An 18,858-nucleotide genomic window follows, 5' to 3' on the forward strand; every position below is an offset into this window, starting at 1 on the left:
TGTCACTAGTATCATTAAGTTAATTTTATTTTCTAGTTCTTATATAAGCACCATAACTTTTACTACAGTACAGCAAAATGGGTTGACACATAATGAATAACTTACAACATATAACACTTTGTGGCAGTCAATGTCAATGTATTGAAAATAAATTTGATTAAAAACCATTAGACAATTTACAAAGATGTTAAGAAAAATATTGTTAACAAATTCAGTTACATTGTAGAACACAGGAGGAAAAAAATCATTCTTCATACAAATAATGAGAATTTACATATTACTGGTGTATATTGTAAGTAAATTGTATATGCTACAGATAATACATCACCACAAACAAAAAAAATAAAATAAGAATACAAAAGCATAAAAATAACATTTCTAGAGAACTCAACATTTTTTAAATATTCTTTTCAAACCTTTCTACTAATGCAAAAAAGTCTTGAATTATATACTGTAAGAGTTTACTGTTATTATGAGTATCAATTCATAAATATGGTTCGTTAAAAGTAAAAAGTGAAATGTGTCTTAACAAATAGAAAAAAATAACATCTTTCTGTCCAATATGAGTGATACAAAAAATTAACTTGTACCATACTCATGTTAGAAAAAAATTGCAAAATATTCAAATCAGATTCATTCAATGTTTTAAAAAGTTTGGATATTCAAAGTACCATAAATCATTTTTTTCAAATAATTACATTTAAATGACACCTAATAGCACTTATAAATGTGTTTCAAATATAGATCCTTCAAAAATTTCAGAAATAGAAGCCTATTATTTTTCAAAATAAGTCACGAATTTGATATGTCTTCAATATTTTGGGAAAAAAAATGTTTCAAGGGCATATTTTTGTCAATTTAAAAATACTGAATATTCTTACTTACCTTTGGTTTGTCTTGTTTACGATATAAATTATGTAATTATGGCTTGTGCAGGTTATATGCATCATTAACTAGAAAATGATAGACATGCAGTTATAAATTATTCATTATATTAAGTTTGTTTGAAGACATATTAAAACATTACAGTCACAAATTTAAAATGAGTTACTCCTTATTCTGAATATCAATGGTCCATCCTAAGACCTGTCTATCAAATCCACAGGAAAATAAGTTACAAGTAGCATGCTCTGTCTCTGACCAACAAACTGATGTTACCATCTTACTGTGACCCTAAAATAAAAAAACGAAGATATTGTGTTAAGAGTATCACTCAGCAATTGACATTTTGAGGAAAAAAAGATTGATTATCAGAAAAAAAGACACAAATGTACAAACTACATGTATACAGAAATACCTTAATTTCAAAAAGATGCTAATTCCATTTCCCGTCATCTAACACAATATCTCATTTCAGTTTTCAAAGGGAGGTAATTCAAACAGAATCTGATAAAAATGCAGAATGATTATACTCTTTTCATAATGATAATTTTTAATTTGAATGTTTCAGTTTTGTTACAATGCACAGTTCCTAACTTTATTACAAATACTAAAATACTTTGAATGTTTATCTAACTAAATAATCATTTCTTTACAGATATTAATATTTAACTATGCATATCACAAACTTGAAGCCTATTTTTCTGACATAGTTCAATAAAACTATAGTTTTTAATTGCAATATTTTAATAAGCATCTACAAATGTCAACTTCTATAAATTGTCAGAGCAAACGAAGGTTTTATTAATACTCTCTTACATGGTTGAATATAGATTACAAAGACATTTTCTTCCACTTGATTTTTAGTTGCTAGAAGATATTTATTATCCATGAATACATGTAACCAAACAAAATGTCAAATACCAAGACGAATTTTGTAATGAAAAGTTGTAAAATGAATTTGAAAAGTACATCTCTCACTCAAACTATTCCATGGTGACAAAAAACATATAACTATAAACAAAACAATACAAAAAAGTCACAAACATACAATACCAAGTATACAAGAGTCATGGACAATGACAGTAATCATTTCAGCTTTTACTATCAATCTGGTAATATTCGAATTCGAAACTATTTTCGATTTAATAAAATGAGTAAAAATATAAATTAGTAAGACAATCTCCCACTTATAGGGTAAGAAGTTTTCCTTGTCTTCTGTTATCTAACTAACTTAACCCTTAAGCCATGCCAGCATGACTTACTTTCAGTTTTTGTATGTAATCTTTTTAATTTGGTTCCCTACATTGTGTATATGGATCCTCTCTGTCTTATATGTTAATGTTTATACCATGTTTTTTTTTAATTTTTACATATTTAAATCATCCCACTGCTGACACTTCAGTATTTTTTGCCAATATTTACCCCCTAAGTAAACGTTTGTTTCACAATTTTTTTACACATTTTCTTATTTCAAAATAATTTCAATTCAAATAATATTTTGTTCATATTGAATTGTGTTTATAGAATTTAATCAATATATTAGAACTATTGGAATATGTTTGGCCTGTAAGGAATAATGGGAGGAAGATACATTGTTTCATAATAAAACATGACACATACACCAGAACAAATCTAGGTAATGCACAAATGAAGATGTTGATTTCAGGTCTTACATATATCTTAGGCAGTTACAATAAAGTTTGCACTTTTGAGAAGAACAAAAAATATTCTAGTTTTGGTTTTAAATTAATCTTTGTAGTATAATTTGAATAAAAATGAAAAACATAATTAATTTTCAAGTCATTATACAGAAAGCAGTGAAACTGATCATTAAATAATATTGAGACTCATGCTTTTAAATATCACAGCACAGTTTTAGACTATTAAAAAATAGTTCAGGCTCAGTATACAAAATTTATCTTTTTTTTAAAATCAGATGAAGTTTCAAACATTTAAAAGTTGATAAATAGAGTCTTATAAGCCAAAGACAATCTTTCAATCAAGCAATGGTTTAGCTCAAGGAATATGCTGAAAATAAGATATAGCAAAGACAAGTTCATAAGCAAATCCATCACCAAAAGTAACTCCTGGCTAAAATCTGGTTTGCTTCCCATAATTTTCTGAAATACATGTACATATTTTGGAAGCAGTTAGTGATATTTCCATTTACTAGAAAGCCAAACATACATCACAAAGTCATTCTTAATTTAAATAATCATTTATAACATTTGAATAAAGCAATTAAATAGTGCATCTATTAAAGATACTGTGTATTATTTCAAGTTAGTATTGATTTATAAGACATCACCAAAAAAAACATAATTTCTCAACTCTCTGATTGTAAATCATTAGATATTTACCTCACCCCGAACCCTATTTTTTTTAATCTAAAAAACACATCAAAGCATGACATTGTCAATCAATAGTTTAAAAATGAAAGCATTAAAACAAAATGTAGCACAGTACTTTGTGCTAAGAATACCCCCACTCAACCATTTCTGTCAAATTAAGTTGTATGCTAAGCAAGAAGTAGATAAGTGAGGAACCTGAAAAGGGCGGACATGGTGCAAGTCATCATGTAAAAGCAAATATACCAAATATTTAAGCATTTCTTCAAAAAGACGCTGAGATATCAGTTACAGAAATATGTAACAGACAGACAGGCAGACGAAGTGATTGCAATATAGCCTCCACTCTAATGAGTGAGGTACAACATTAAAAGACAAATATAAGTACATTATTATTCATTGGGATTGTTTATATTATGAAATTTATTTCTGATTTGCCAAATGTTAATTATGTTTCAATCTCAGTCAATGAAATGAATGATGAAATGGATTTAGCCATTAGCATACATGACTGTCATAACTACTTAGGACCATAATGCCCACAGACCATATATTCTGTTTTATCCTAAATTAGATAATTATAATGGCTGACTTACAATAATCTGATTCCTTGGTATAAAGACCAATATTAGTTAGAAACAAAGGGCAGTTAGTTTAAGCTAAAGAGACTTCTTTTTTTTTCAAATAAAGATAAATATAAAAATAAGTCAAAGTTAACAAAATACATTATGTCTGCTATTTTTTTTATCTATGAGCAGCCACAGCATATGAAAATCTAAATGTATTCAGGAGCAATTTCACACTGTACCAAATAAATGTGATAGTTTTCATTAAAATCTAACATACAAGGGAAATATCTTGTGACTGACTGACAGACATGCAACACAAAATAACTAATTGACATAATAAACTTATTGACATTTATGACATGCAATTGTTTATATTCATTTCTCAAAATAAAGTGACAAGTGGAACCTGAAATCAAACATTAGCATAATCATAAAACAAACTTTAACATATTGTTATCCGCCCAACACAACTCAAGAGTAATAAAATATCAACCGGAGTAGAAAACAAACCTGTCTGTTGCTTCTTGGTAATCTACCAATTCTGTTGCCATGGATATCGTACAAACGAATATGTCTGTTGTCATGAGGAATACCTATACAGCTATGATTGTGAGAGACAGCAATCCTAAAATTAACAGATAGATTTTGATGTTGTCATGAGGAATACCTATACAGCTATGATTGTGAGAGACAGCAATCCTAAAATTAACAGATAGATTTTGATGTATTGTGTTTTGATTGAGGTGGAAAAGAATCTTGTGTGAAAGAAATATGCCTCGATTTTACTATATATATTGTTAGAAAATTATAAGTAGACCTGTTTTTTGCATATAAAGCCCCCTAAAAAAATCATGTTGATATATAGTTGCTCTTATATACATTTATAGAAAGGTAGCTTGAAAAGAGCAGGACAAAATATTCTACTGTCAGACTAGGAAAGGCCAATGCACATACACACACACACTGTCATTTTGTTAATATACTGTACAAATATAAGATCCTCTAAACAAGCCTTGTGGATGTTTTATTTTTCTTTACTGTTACGGTTTGCCTCATAAACATATTTTAAATATAAATAAACAAATCCTTATCATATTTACTTTGGAAAAATTGCAGCTAAAATGACAAGTTCATCACACCTGGAAAACTACCTAGCATGTTTCTAAACTCAAGAAGTTTACTTTATGAATGAACTAAATTATGTATACAATAAAAGAAGAATTGTTTGTGGGTACTTTTTCTATGTATTTTATGTGTAGGGATATACCAACAATTCAAAATTCAAACTTAAAATCTAATTCCATTGAAAACATTAACACTCAAACATTACATTATAAAATCTTGTCAAAACAAGAAAATAAATATCCACAAAAAAAAACTTCCAAAGAATATTTTATACAACAGTTTTAACATAAGGGAGAAAAAAGTATTGTATTTAAAGACTTCAGGTGAAAACATGCATTTGTAATTGTCAGTATTTACAATATCAAATCAGACCGATAATAACAAATCTTCAGACCAAAATTATCTCTGCAATTACCAATATATCTGTGAAAATGGTAATTAATTTTTTTTAAATAACATCTATAAATGCATAAAATTTTAAGGTGGTCAATCATGAAATTGATATTCTGAAATTTATGATCTGTAGCATGAAATTTAAAGTTACAACAAATGACGAATTAGACTTTAGATATCCTACTTATTAACGGCAGAGTCTGTGCGAATTGTTGATATAGGCGATCTCATGTTCTTCAGATCCCAAACTTTAACTGTTCGATCATCACTACCGGATACAACCTTCTCTGTCTCAGCAAACACAGCACTGGTCACAGGTCTTAAATGTAAAGGAATTAAGTAGCACTCCAGCTAAGAATCATGCAAAATGTGATTCATGGGTAAAAGCCTACATATTTTTATTTTTGATATTTTGTTTGAATTGCCATAGTAAACAGAAATTAACATTCAGTTTTTCATATAACCCGTGCTCTTAGGAGATAAAAATTGTATAGAATGCACTGTAAATTTCAAAATTAAGGGAGATAACTCTGTAAATGACGCTCAAATACAATAGAATCTACTGGAATTTCAATGTTGATTATCTCCTAAGAGCAGGCAGATTTGAATGAATAATTACAAACTTCATAGTATAGATCCATAAAACAAGTTAATTACAAAAATAAAAATATGTAGCCATTTTTTAGGGTGTATCACATTTTTCAGATTTTGGATGATTCTTATAAAGACAGCTACTTAATAATTCAGTTAAATTCGAATATATTGATGCACCAAAGTATTTGATACACTCATTCCCCTTGTTCGAAGTTTCATGCTTCAACTCAAAAACAATATATTTATACTATCACATATATAACATATCATACAAATTTAAAATAAAAATAAGTCTACAGTATTATTGACGCCTACCAATATTTAAAATAAGTAAAATAACTCGCTCATTAATATCACAAAACGTCTTCTCTGTTAAATGTGAATCGTTCAAATCCGATGACATTTTAAATCCAGATCATAATGTTTAAGTTGTCAAATTAACCATGATTTTGTTACCAAGATGAATTTTTGTTGTTGGTATTTTGACAAAAATAAAGATTTACTGCCTTATTTTGTGTCAAAAATTCTTCTGAAGGTTATTGTACCTACTAAATAATTGTTTATTTTCAAATTCGTGAGAAATTATGTTTTTGTCAACACAGAAATTAAAAAATATAGTTTTTTGTCAAAAATCGGCACTTAGCAACAAAACTGGTGGAATTTCAATGGAATATCTCGTAAGGAATTATACAATTCTTTTTGATTGTGCATATCAATTGTAAGTATTGAAGTTTGATTTTTATAAAATGAGAAACCCATAACAAATGAAAAGAAAGACAACCCTGCCTCATTAAAATGACGTCTAAAGAAAATTATGATTAAATCATATCAATGTAAGTACCGATGTTTGGTTTTTATAAAATGAGAAACCCATAACAAATGAAAAGAAAGACAACTCTGTCTCAATTAAAGAACGGCTGACGAAACTATGATTAAATCAAAAATGGGCCTGAACTGACGTTGAGCATAGAAAACATTGATAAGGAAATGAAGCTTCCTTTTGTGTAGAAAAATGTTACTACAGTTAATTTTTCTCAAAAAATCTTCAAAAAAAACTTTTGCCCATCACACTATACATGAACAGACATGCCACCAGCCAGCAGTATGCCATAATATGCTGGTAAAAAAATCAGGCTTATTGAAATTAATAGTCGATACATAGTTTTGTGTGGAAAAGGAATGTCTATCAGGTGTAAATAAGTCTTACTGTGAGTGTCCTTGAAACACATTGACTAGTAAGTTAGGATCCCTCATATCAAATAATCTGAATGTGGCATCCTTGGATGATGTCACAGCCAATCTCTGACTAGGATGAGCTCTAACATCAGTCAGCTCCTGGTCATGACCTGAAAGTATTACATACAAAAACTGTTTTAAACCTTTACAGATTAAAGAAGGAAATGTTACACACATGATGATACAATAGCAAAGGCTAGACTTAGGAAAAGGGTGGGTGGGAACGTTAAGTAATTTGTTTTCTCTCCAATCATTTCATGTCTGTACTTTCATTATCAAAAGATTAATATGCTCCCGAAAAATGGTTGTATTATCAACTTGCCTGTATACTTATAGCAAGAAAAAGCATCAATATCCGGTTTGTACCTTCATTTTCAGGAGCTGAAAAACAGCATAATGGCAGCTTCATTTGGTTATACTTGTATATATGTGAATGAGAGCCAAACCAGTCTCAGAAAATATTCGCTAGTTTTGATAATTAAATACAAATCGAATCATAGCTTTTCCAAGTCATAGGGTTGGCCATAATATTCTGAAGTATGGCACCCAGATGTTTACGAAAATTACATAATCAATACTACCCATAATTCTCAGGTGATAAATATTGCGAAACGAAAACGAAACGAAACGAAAATAATCGACAAAAGAAAGAATCAAAACGATACATTTCCGTCAAATGAATCAGGTAGTAATAAAAGCATAATTAAACGATACAGATCGAAACAGAATGAAGCGAAACTAAATTGAATAAAAGAAATCTTATAAGACGTTTCGCAAATTATAAGAACCATAATGTTTGCCGGTGCCGGATAATTCGACCCAAAGACATTTCAGACCACGACAATCAATAATTCCGTATGATTGCCGGACATTTCGGCCAATACACATATAACACCATGACAATCAATATAATGCTTTAGAACATATATCATTACAAAATTTATCATATTTGAAGGTTATAAATATAATATATCAAATCAGAGCTGACAAAAATTATCAAAGTTGTTTTTAATTAATGATTCTTCGGGATCATTAAAAGGTGTCACCTTCATCATATTATGGTGATGTGTATTACATTAATACTATCATTACTAATAAGTTTTGTTGTTGATGTTACAATTCTTATCAATAAGATCAAAACAGATCTTGAAAAAGCAGAAACAATTACCAATAAAATTAAAAATGTCATTCAGGCTATGGAAAACAAATTAATATTTAATTTTGCCCAATAAACAGAAAATGAAACTGAGAAACTGCTCATAATGAAAAAATATTTAATCATTAAGTTTAGCAACTGTGAGTATGTAATTCAGAAGTGTGAAATTCTTCTTTTAATGCCACAAAAATTTTTTGTTACTTCCAATTTAAAGCACATGATAATTGATAAAGTACTTATTACTGAAAAGGGAACTTTTCCTCAAAATAATAGAACAGCATATAAATGGATATTACAATATTCTTTCATTACACCAAGTTTGTCATTATAATATTTTAAAACTTCAAATTTAATGGAAACTTTAACTGGTGGTGAGATGAAAAGTTCAGAATGCAGCATAGACAAAAACTTAAAATGTCCATACTCAAATGTAAGATATGAAAATGAAAGAAATATATCTTTAAAAATTCAATTACCAGTTAGAGTAATGATATGATCACCAGTTTCAGCATCAAACAAAATGGATGACCTATCCCATGATGCAGTTATCACCTGACTCCCTTCTGCCATCCAATCAGCTGCTATTATCACACCCATGTGACCAGTAAGCTCCATTTTAGGTGTCCTTAATGAACTGACCTCTTGATCACACAGATCTACAATAAACAACAAATCAGTAAAAGTTATAACCAAGAAGTTGTATATATTGTAAGGCACTATAGGTATATTCCACTCTGGGTAAAAAAAATCCCTACTAAGGATTGCTTTAGTGTCATCACTCTTTGGTGGAGTTGTTAACTCCATGAAGCATTATACCTGTAGAAAAATTAAAATTTATACATACAAGTAAATTAGCATTATGCAGCAACAAAAACTGCTTCAAAATACAAATCCTCAAATTGAAGCTACAAACCAAATTTCAGATATTTCCAATAAAGTGAGCAAAAACTTTTGTTATGGAAATTTTCACTCACATGTACTAAAAAAATCAAGTTCAAATCAAATCAACAGAATGTTCAAATCACACATCAACAAAAATGGCTATGAACATAAAATCTATCACTATGAAGCATTGCATTAATGGTGCATAAAAATATACCTACAAATTCAAAATCAATTGGATAAATATTAGCATTGCTTCAGGATTAAGTTTTAAACATACCGTCAACAATATCTTCTTTTTCTGATCCTTCTATCTCATCTTCTCCAGAAGACTGTGACTTCTAAAAATTAAAATTATATTCATACAATGATCAAAAGAAAAATAATAATGCTGAAAATTGCCTTTCATTAACATTTTATTTGTCATTGGCATCTTTATAACAAGAAATCCTCCCTTTAAGCAATAAATATGATTATCTAAAAAAAAACTGTATAGCAGGAAATTTTCACTGGGTACTAATTTTGGTGTATTTTAGGGGTCTTTCAAAAACTGCCAAAACAAATTAGGCAAAATTTTACTCTGGGCTTTAATAAGAGTTCAATTCAACACTTAGCATCTGCCAAATTTAGAAACGGCAAAATCTTTCATATACCTTTTAACCTCAAAATTGCCAATTTTTACACCTGCCAAAAAAACCCGCTATATGGAAATTGGTATTCATTGAACTTAGATAAGTGTTTTTTTTATAGTTTACTCACAACTGCACAAATGTGTATCATCTGCAAAATTTACTCAAACTGCACATATGTGTATCATTTGCAAAATTAAATCACTACTGATACATGTCTGATATTCTTGGTAAGATAAAGAGCATACGATTCTCCCAAATGTAGATTTATTGGAATAATTTCTCCTACAAGTATGAATATTCCTGGCTAACTTTCTCCAATAATTCTGTCAGTTTTCTTTTTGTGTTTCATTATTCTTACCATGATATTCTGAGTGAGTTGAGTAACATGGGCACCCCAAATGTGAGCAGTTTGATCACCCGAGGCAGTAAGGGCCAGTTCTTGGTTGGGATGAAATCTGATTGAGTTGACTGACCCCTGGTGACCATTGTACTGTAGTAAACATTGACTGGTTCCAATGTTCCATATTCTGGCAGTATTGTCTAAAGTCATGAAAAAATCATCAATTAAGAAATGTTGTAATAATATCCATGTCCCCATATTCATAAAGACAAGTCCATGTTTTGCTATGTGAAATCCCCAAATTGATGCAGATCAATTTCTAAAATAGAAGTTGTACAATGAGAATGTGATAAAGATTCTGTGAAAGTTTCAATCAATTCCATTCAGCAATATAAGAGGAGTAACAGATAAGAGATGAATCCCCTTTTTCCCTATATTCACAAATGACTAAGTCCATGTCAACCTCCGATTTGATTTGGATCATAATCTAAAATAGGAGGTGCACAAAGGAAACATGTAATAAAGATTTTGTGAAAGTTTCATTCAATTTTATTCAGTGGTGTAGGAGGAATAACGGATAAGAGATAGGTCACCCCTGTGTAATAGAAGGAAGGAAGTATGGATGGAAGGAAAGAAGGACAGGACTTTGCAAGTGGAATGTATAATGAATGCAGTTTTTTCCACTTAAAGAACAACTGTTTTTTATGAAGTGGGAGAGGATGAAATTTTCTATCCTGCCTTTTTTTTTAAGCAAAATATTGGTCCTGCCAAGAATCCGCAGACTTGTTTTTCTTCCCTGATCCATGAAAACTGGTATTCACGAATTAATGTACTTTTACAGTAATTATATATCCCACCTTATAATATTTTACCTTATGGCGTGTCCTGTCTTTTTACTTCAGGAAAATTTGGATCCTTCCTTTTTCATCAAATTTCATACTAGCCCCCAATAATATCAAATGGTTGTTTCCTTAAAAATATGTGCACTTGTTCTTTATTATTGTCATTTAACTCTACTGAATGTGTTAGCTTTTTATAACATGTTTGGTTAACCATACCTGCTGAAGCAGTCCCTAGAACTGGCTGTTCTGACCTTGACACACTGACCTCCCATACACCATCTCTGTGACCCCTGTAACTCCTAACAACAGTGTAGTTAGGAGACGGATTTCTAAAACTGGACACAATTTTACTGGTTGATGCCTTGTATGTTGTTTTTATTTTCTGAGATATTTGTGTGGCTGAAATATAGAGGATTGTTGTATCAACTGAAGCATTGGTAATAGGAAGTAAAATTTAGCATACACATATTTTTAGAATGCAATGCAAATAGAAGCATATAAGATATCAAATGATACGATCACATAAAACAATTTAAGATCTATGACAGAATATACATGTACATAAAACAACAGCAGTACATGTATTGAAGGACAACACAGATATTTTTTTTTTTAAGTCCAACAGAACTAGATGTGATATAAGAGTCACTGTAAATCGGGAAATTATTGCATGCAACATTAGTGATTTTGTAATTTCAGATCTAACTCTGTTCTTAATTAATGTACCACTGAGAAAAAATTTTCAAACACCATCAAGAACTATAAATGGGAACTAAATATGTATTTATAGTACTAAACAATAGTAAGTTAGAACCAATCCTTAGATCCTTTCTCAAATTATCTGGAAACCACTGATGATAGACAGATTAAATGAATAACACTGAGGTTATTATACCGTGCTATATGTGATGGTTTACAAAAACAGCTAACACTATTTAATAAAATAACATACCTCTCTTTGGTTTGCCAGCCCCAAGATCAGGAGCATCTAAACTGTCCGTTAAAGTTTTCTCAGTCTCTAATCGTTCTAAAGCATTGATTCTCTCATGTACTGCATTAAAAAAGTTGTAAAGTTAAGGAGACAGAGAAATGTAATGATTTACTGCAAGCACAGAACAGCAACATAATTAAGTTACATACAGCTATTACAATTACTTACTTTAAAATGAAGAGACTGAGTTCAAATTAAAATAAAAAATTGATTTCCTAAAACAGATATTTTCATCATCTATGTAATTAATGCATATTTACATCACATGAACCAGTATTTGTAGTCATATTGGTATTCAACAAAGAGCCCCTTTGTTATAAATGTACTATGTATTTCATCATCCATAGTAAAATTCCTTTCCTTGAAAAACAGGTTTAGTTTACAACAATTTTATTTGTTAACTTTACAAAACGGGTAGAATACAGGTTTTACGAACTTACTAAGCCTTCTCCCAACAATAATATACAATACAAAAATTAAAATAGTAAGGGCATGCATTATATCATAATAAATATTAACAAGACAGTTTTGAATTTGATTTGACAATACAATTTAAAAAATTGAAACAAAACTATAGTACAATTAAAACAAAAGTTGAAAGAGTAATCAAGGGAACCAAGGTTATAGCGGTAATCAAAAGAATGTAATCCAGGGACAAAGGCCAGACATGGAAAACAGACACACACAACAAAGAACATAAAGTAACTAAAACCATATATACAAAGTAACAAAAGTAAATGAGCAACTCGTAACAAGTATAAACTTGAAACTTGATTTGTAACAAGTATAAACTTGAAAAGTTTATAGAAAATATGAAAAAGAAACATAAAGGGAATGGACGGATGAATTGTTCCAGTGTGACACCGCTTTTACATTCATAATATAGGATTGATCAGAAAAACAGCTAAAAATTCTTTTTATACGATCATGAAATTTATCATGTTCACTTACAATACAAAGTAAAAAAATGCATTACTATTAACTTACTTAAGATATATTTAACCTACTGTGACTTACAAGCTTGATTCTCAGCATATAAATTTTCAAATTCTTTCTCAATCTGTCCAAAATATGTGTGTAACTTTTCTCTGAAAGTAGAAAGTTACATGTACTGGTACTAAAAATGCATCAAAGAATTGTGCCTACAGTATCTCAGAAAACTTCTAAGTACTCTCATGACAAATACAAAAAGAGTCAATTCCATCCAAAAGAAGTACATGTAGTACATAATGTATTCACACTTGTACAGAATTTTTTTTTTAACTTAGGATAGATTTCTATCTGGAAAGCTTTACAAATTTTGAGACAATAAACTCATAACTGAATTTAAAGCTTTACCACTATTTTTCAATAATTTGCACAAATATATTTGTATTACTGACCATTTTTTAATGAGTAAAGAAGTGAATGTGCATGTAAATAATACTGAAAAAAATGTATTTTCTCCAACACTGGTTGAGAAAGAATATTTAAAAGAATTTTTTTTAGTTATATAAAAATAAATGTGACACTAAAACTAGATACAGTTGACTTAATGAAGATATGATTACAGATAAATCAGGAGCTTATACTAGTACATGTAAATTTTATATCATCCTTATAAGGAGAAAGTGATTTCCTAAAGAAATAATACATTTTAAATCCAAACATCCATCGTGATTTATCATTGTCAGTAGAATATACATTTGTACATAAATTGAGTACCTCTTTCTATACAGAAAAGAGACTATTTTTTTAATGTTTAATGAATTTTGAACATTTCAATAGAATATATATGCATAAAGCACATTAACTTTAAAATGTCATTTCTCTTACCTGTATTCTGCAGGTAAAAATCCATCACATTCAGATTCGTATCTGGTCATAGTGGGAGCATCAGTCCTCATCTGATGTCTTCTATTTCCTCGTACTACTTTCTGTTTTGTTTTGTTAGCATTATCTCCAGGCATGATTAGTGTAAGGTTGTATATCCTTCACAAGAAATTGAAATTTACACCCTTAACCACCATGCTGTAATTAAATAAGTAAATAATGAATGAACTTCTGTTCACAGCTATCTTAAGACTGTAATTAACTCTTTGTAGAAAAATACAGTCAATAATTCAAGCTGTACAGAAAATTGATTCTTCTTTAGCTAACCATATGAACTTTAATCAGGTGTCTGCTAATAAATTTAGATGTCTGAGCTAGTAAACTGATCCAAGGGGAGAAATAGATTTGTAAAAGGAAAAAAAAAACAGCTCAGACTCAACTAAGTGACTTATTATATTAAACCCTTAATTGTTATCTGTTTGCCAAATTATGGATTTTTCAAAGTACAGTGTGTTACTGTTATTCTCTTTGGAGAAGCTAATGTAATTACTTTAATGTATTTCTTGCACTTCAATAAAATACAGGTAGATGTACATGTATCATAATTGATAAAGAATGGAAAATACTAAATCAGCCATCTCTTCCTGAAGCATTAATTTTTTAGGGGTTTAGACATTGAATATGTGTCATTAAACTGTTTTTTTCAGTGGGTTAGGGGCTACATATTTTTTATTTTACTCCAAAACCCCAAGTATTACCATTAAGTTTTGGTATCATTGAAAAGCTGATATATTTGGCTGTCTGACAATACCTATATATGTTAGTTGACTTCGTTTTAAAGAAAAGAAAAAAAAATTAAATGGATTTTGTCCTCCACGAGATATAAAAAGTGACCAAAAAAATACAAAAAGGCTTCAGTTTATTTTTGGTGACAAAATGATTCATAAGTAAGAGGTTTAAGGGTGTACCTGAAAATCATAATTTGGTTGATGGGGGGGGGGGGTTGCAAAGGGGGTTATCTCAGCCCACATACTATACTAATTTACAACCATAAATGTACATGTATACAGGAAATTAATAACCAAGAAAAAAGCCTCTGTCTTAAGATGCATTGAGTTATACATGTATGGTTAAGTCTAAAGTTGAGAGAGTAAAAACCATTTTTCTCATTATTCTCATACTGAGAAGCCTACCATGTCAATTCCATCTTTGACTAATTCAAATGTATTACATGTATGTATACTGGTACATGTTTGATGTACACTGTACTTGAATAGTAAAAACCCATTGTCATTAAGGTATATCATACCCAAAACATTGAGCATTTTTTCTTACAGAGGTATAAATTAATTTCAATGAGCAAAAAAAATTGGAAATAATGTTATGAAATTTTCTTTAAATCATTTAAAAAGAATGTTTGGTATAAAACTATATAATACATTACAGTAAAATTACAAACAAGATTTATTTTAAAAAAGCTTTTTTAAGGGAGGAAAATGCTCTACATAAGTGTAATAGGAATTTTAGTTATTTTGATATCAAAAGAAAAAAAAGTTTTGTTACCTCCAACTTTTTTTTTGCAACATTTAAGAATTCAGATACCAGTTTTGAATAGTTTGCAAAATAGTCCAAAATACCTACAGAATCTACCAGTACGTGTATATAAGATGTCGAAAAAATGACCCCTTTTAAGGCTCAATTATCTCAATAAGAAGTTCTATGTTTTTTTTTTATATTTACAGTATGCTCATTTAAGATAATCAGAGAGAAAAAATGGAAACATCTATATATAAAAAGCATTAGATATGATCTACATGTACCTCCTAAATTCGTGACCCAATCAGACTACTAATATACGACTTCAAAGCTAGTGTATGACAACATCAAGCTACATTTTGTACAGTAACATAAAACCAGAGGCTCTAAAGAGCCTGAATTGCCTACCTGGCTTGAGAAGCAACATTCTATTTTTTGTAAAAGCAGCCATTTATTTTTCTTAGATAAAAAGTTTTAACGCTCATATCTAAGAAACAATCATATTAATTATCATTGAATGCTATCCTGTAGTTTCTTTCTGAGAACATTTTTGAAATTAATTACATGTACAATAGCAAAAAAAAACATTGAAAAGGGCAACATATCTAACATGGCTCAACACAGATAGATCTCATCATGCTAAACATTTTTACCCCAACCCGATCAGAATTTTGCTTTACCTGACAGTTATGGAGATGTATGCAAAAAACTTCTGTCAGCCCTCTTTGTTCTACTTTTAGTAACAGCAGACTTGTTTTTAAATGGATCAAAATCCACACATGAATTCTATGTAGAATACCCTAAGGAACAGTCATGCTAAGTTTGGTTCTAATTAATCCAGTTGTTTCATAGAAGAATATTTTAGAAAAATTGATAATAACAACGGATGCCAAGTGAAGGCAATAGCAAGTGCAGAATTTAGGTGATAGAGTTATCCATGTTAAAATACATTTAAACTAATATTAAGTGACTTCAAAAAGTATCTGTTTTAGACAGATATCACTGCAGCAATGTCAATACTTTGTCAACTTTACAGTTCCCCTCAAAACAACAGCAGCAAAAGTGAAACTATCAAACCATGACATTTCTAGACAAACTAGTTTCATCATTTGGTACCTGTTAAGTCAAAAAATTAAAAATTTTCTACTATTTCTAATGATACAGTCCAAGCTAATCCTGTTTGTCTAGAAATGTGAAGGTCATGGTAGCTTCACTCTCTCCACAAGTAATTGAAGAAATATCGTACGGAGTTCAAATGCACAAATCCTTGTTTTGATTTAAAAAGTTCTTGATCATGGAACCTGTTTTTAAAAACTAAGTTACTTGATTCCAACTTTGTTCAGTGATTGCAGAGCAGTAAATAGCAGGGTCAGATCTAGACATTTTGAACAGGCGGGGTTCCAGCCAAGGTTCCTCAGAAAAAAGGGGGAAGGGTGCTATGTCATTAATTACCATTTTTTGTCAATTTTACGCATGAAAATGACAAGTTTTCCAACAAAAAGAGGGTATGCAAACCCACTGCACCCCCACTCAGGATCCGCCAATGAATAGCAGTACATGTATGTTCCACCTTATTTTTTAAGAAAATTACGTTAAAGTGAAGCACCCCATTCCCAGTCTAGGATCAACCTTCTCTTGTTTATTTATATATTTACATGTACAAAAATGTACTAATCAGGCAACATATTTGATAATAGGAACAAGGTCCTGTGTTGAGAGAAAACACTGTAGACAACTTTCACATTCACTTCTGTTCCAGAAAAGTTCTTTATTTAAATCAAGGTCTATAGTCTAGGGTCCACAAGCATAAGATCAGAGACATTGTAATGGAAGCCAAGGGAAAAGAAACTTGAATTGATAACTGTACTGACTGCAAAGAATTTATGAAGTGATTCATTAACTTAGAAGTACTTCAGAATCTTTTATGTTCGCAGACGTACATTTGTATTTCTGAATAAATATTCCTGGTCATAAATCCTTCTAATCTAAAATACTTACTTTGTCTACTGGTAGAACATGTATTAAACTGTAAACTAGTTTTCACAATGTGAAAGTCATCTATACTCTAGTCCAAATAATCATACCATCTTGGGAGGCAATTTTTATTTTGCTTGGTTGAATTGCTGCTAGTGAGGCTTTCAATTAATTTAATTTGTATAAAAAAATTGCATTTAATATATTAGTCTTGTGACCATGTTTCTTTCAAGGCAAAATGTTAAAAAATTAGATTTAAAAATGTCTTGTTAGGCATTTGAAGCAGAGAAAAATACCCAAGTAATTTGATTATATTGAGCTGGTGATTTACAAACTGCAATCCTTGTTAAGAATGATTTGTAGCAATGGACAGATATAAAGCTAATATGGATAACACTTGGTTCTTGGGTCAACATTAATTTGTTAAATATTTAAATGTATGTTATATCAAATCAGAATTAAATGTCATAAAAAGAACCAATTTAGTCATCAAATGAAAGGTAATAATAAAATTAACCAATTAATGAAATCTAGGGAGCAGTCAATGAAAAGTTGAAAGAAAAGTCTGTATAGCAAATGGCAATATCAGGTAAAAAACCAGATATCAATATCGAAAAAAAAACTTTTTAGGCAGCTTATGAGATGAAGCTGGTATATTACTTCACAAGAAATTAGAGAAATTTATACTTCAAGATGCCTGTGAATTACCGGTACAATGCTGGAGTAACATCAAGTAAAAGACATTGTCCAGCCATATTACCAAAATGGAAATTAAAATTCCCGTCACTAGCATTTCTATAATAATGTGCATCTCTGATGAATATATCTCACAATAGATCTACAGATCTCTAAAGATTCTGGAGCTGAAAAGCTAAATTCTTGTGTATTAACAAAACAAAAGAAAATGTGTTTAAAATTATATTTACATTGAATGGACAAAGTATACCAGCTGCAGCTGAGATAACTATGACCAAAAGGACTTGCACTGATCTAGTATACTCATACATGTATAGTGTATATACATGTACAATTAAATGTAATTCTATGGCAGGAGTGGATCAAGGGACATTCATACCCCTACCAATAAATGCAAGAAAAAATTGCATTAAATCTAGACTTTTTTACAAATTCTACTTCCAGAAATTGTTTTGGCTCGCTCAACTCGGCATTTTATTCTATTGCCTTCCGACGTTCCGTTCCCATTATTAGCATTGACCTGAAATCCTGGATCCGCTCCATGTAGTTCCTAACAGTTCATTGCTTTGTAATAAGTAAATTAAAAAGAGTACCTAAGAACATAACTGAGTAAATTTTCTTAATATTTTGATTAAGATGTGTGATATTTCATCTGTCAAAATTAACATATTTCTCTTTTCCTGTATAAAAATTCATAATTCTTAACAATTACGGACATAGACACGAATACATTTCCGTTTATCTATCTGTTTGTTTGTTGGGGTTTAACGTCCGAGCAGCAATATTTCAGCTATATTCAGACAATGAACATGAAATGGATGATAAAATGAACATGAAATGAAAATAAGAA

The 18,858-nt window shown here is 30.0% G+C and overlaps 1 protein-coding gene across 6 annotated transcripts; it reads right to left on the reverse strand.

The window, feature by feature from the left end:
- Positions 1-9: 9 nt before the first annotated feature.
- Positions 10-18,722, reverse strand: LOC148611786 (WD repeat-containing protein 37-like). Of its 6 annotated transcripts, none has more exons than XM_088592663.1 (14): positions 18,602-18,722; positions 13,806-14,000; positions 13,008-13,078; positions 11,952-12,050; positions 11,216-11,398; positions 10,176-10,357; positions 9,466-9,526; positions 8,780-8,959; positions 7,119-7,257; positions 5,502-5,636; positions 4,310-4,424; positions 3,243-3,269; positions 2,958-3,002; positions 10-1,173 (listed from the first exon to the last, which is right to left on the reverse strand). In XM_088592663.1, exons 2-14 carry the CDS (start codon positions 13,937-13,939, stop codon positions 1,048-1,050), a joined length of 1,497 nt encoding a protein of 498 aa, XP_088448789.1. In that variant the 5' UTR covers positions 13,940-14,000; positions 18,602-18,722; the 3' UTR covers positions 10-1,047. The 6 variants fall into 6 exon arrangements, with proteins under 6 accessions (XP_088448789.1, XP_088448790.1, XP_088448791.1 ...); XM_088592664.1 differs by having other exon boundaries at positions 18,529-18,670; XM_088592665.1 differs by lacking the exon at positions 18,602-18,722 and adding an exon at positions 16,019-17,793.
- Positions 18,723-18,858: the final 136 nt, after the last annotated feature.

This window comes from Perna viridis, chromosome 7 (assembly GCF_037379345.1).
Source record: "Perna viridis isolate PV_CMFRI_1.1 ecotype Kerala chromosome 7, ASM3737934v1, whole genome shotgun sequence".
Taxonomy (NCBI): Eukaryota; Metazoa; Mollusca; class Bivalvia; order Mytilida; family Mytilidae; genus Perna; species Perna viridis.

Excerpts from the sequence above, each read along its gene's own strand:
- LOC148611786 (XM_088592663.1), bottom strand. The coding sequence starts at position 13,939 with ATGCCTGGAGATAATGCTAACAAAACAAAACAGAAAGTAGTACGAGGA. Across the intron at positions 8,960-9,465 it reads AAAAGAAGATATTGTTGACG|ATCTGTGTGATCAAGAGGTC; the intron begins GTATGTTTAAAA and ends TGTTTATTGTAG. Across the intron at positions 1,174-2,957 it reads TTAGCCAGGAGTTACTTTTG|GGTCACAGTAAGATGGTAAC; the intron begins GTGATGGATTTG and ends TTTTTATTTTAG.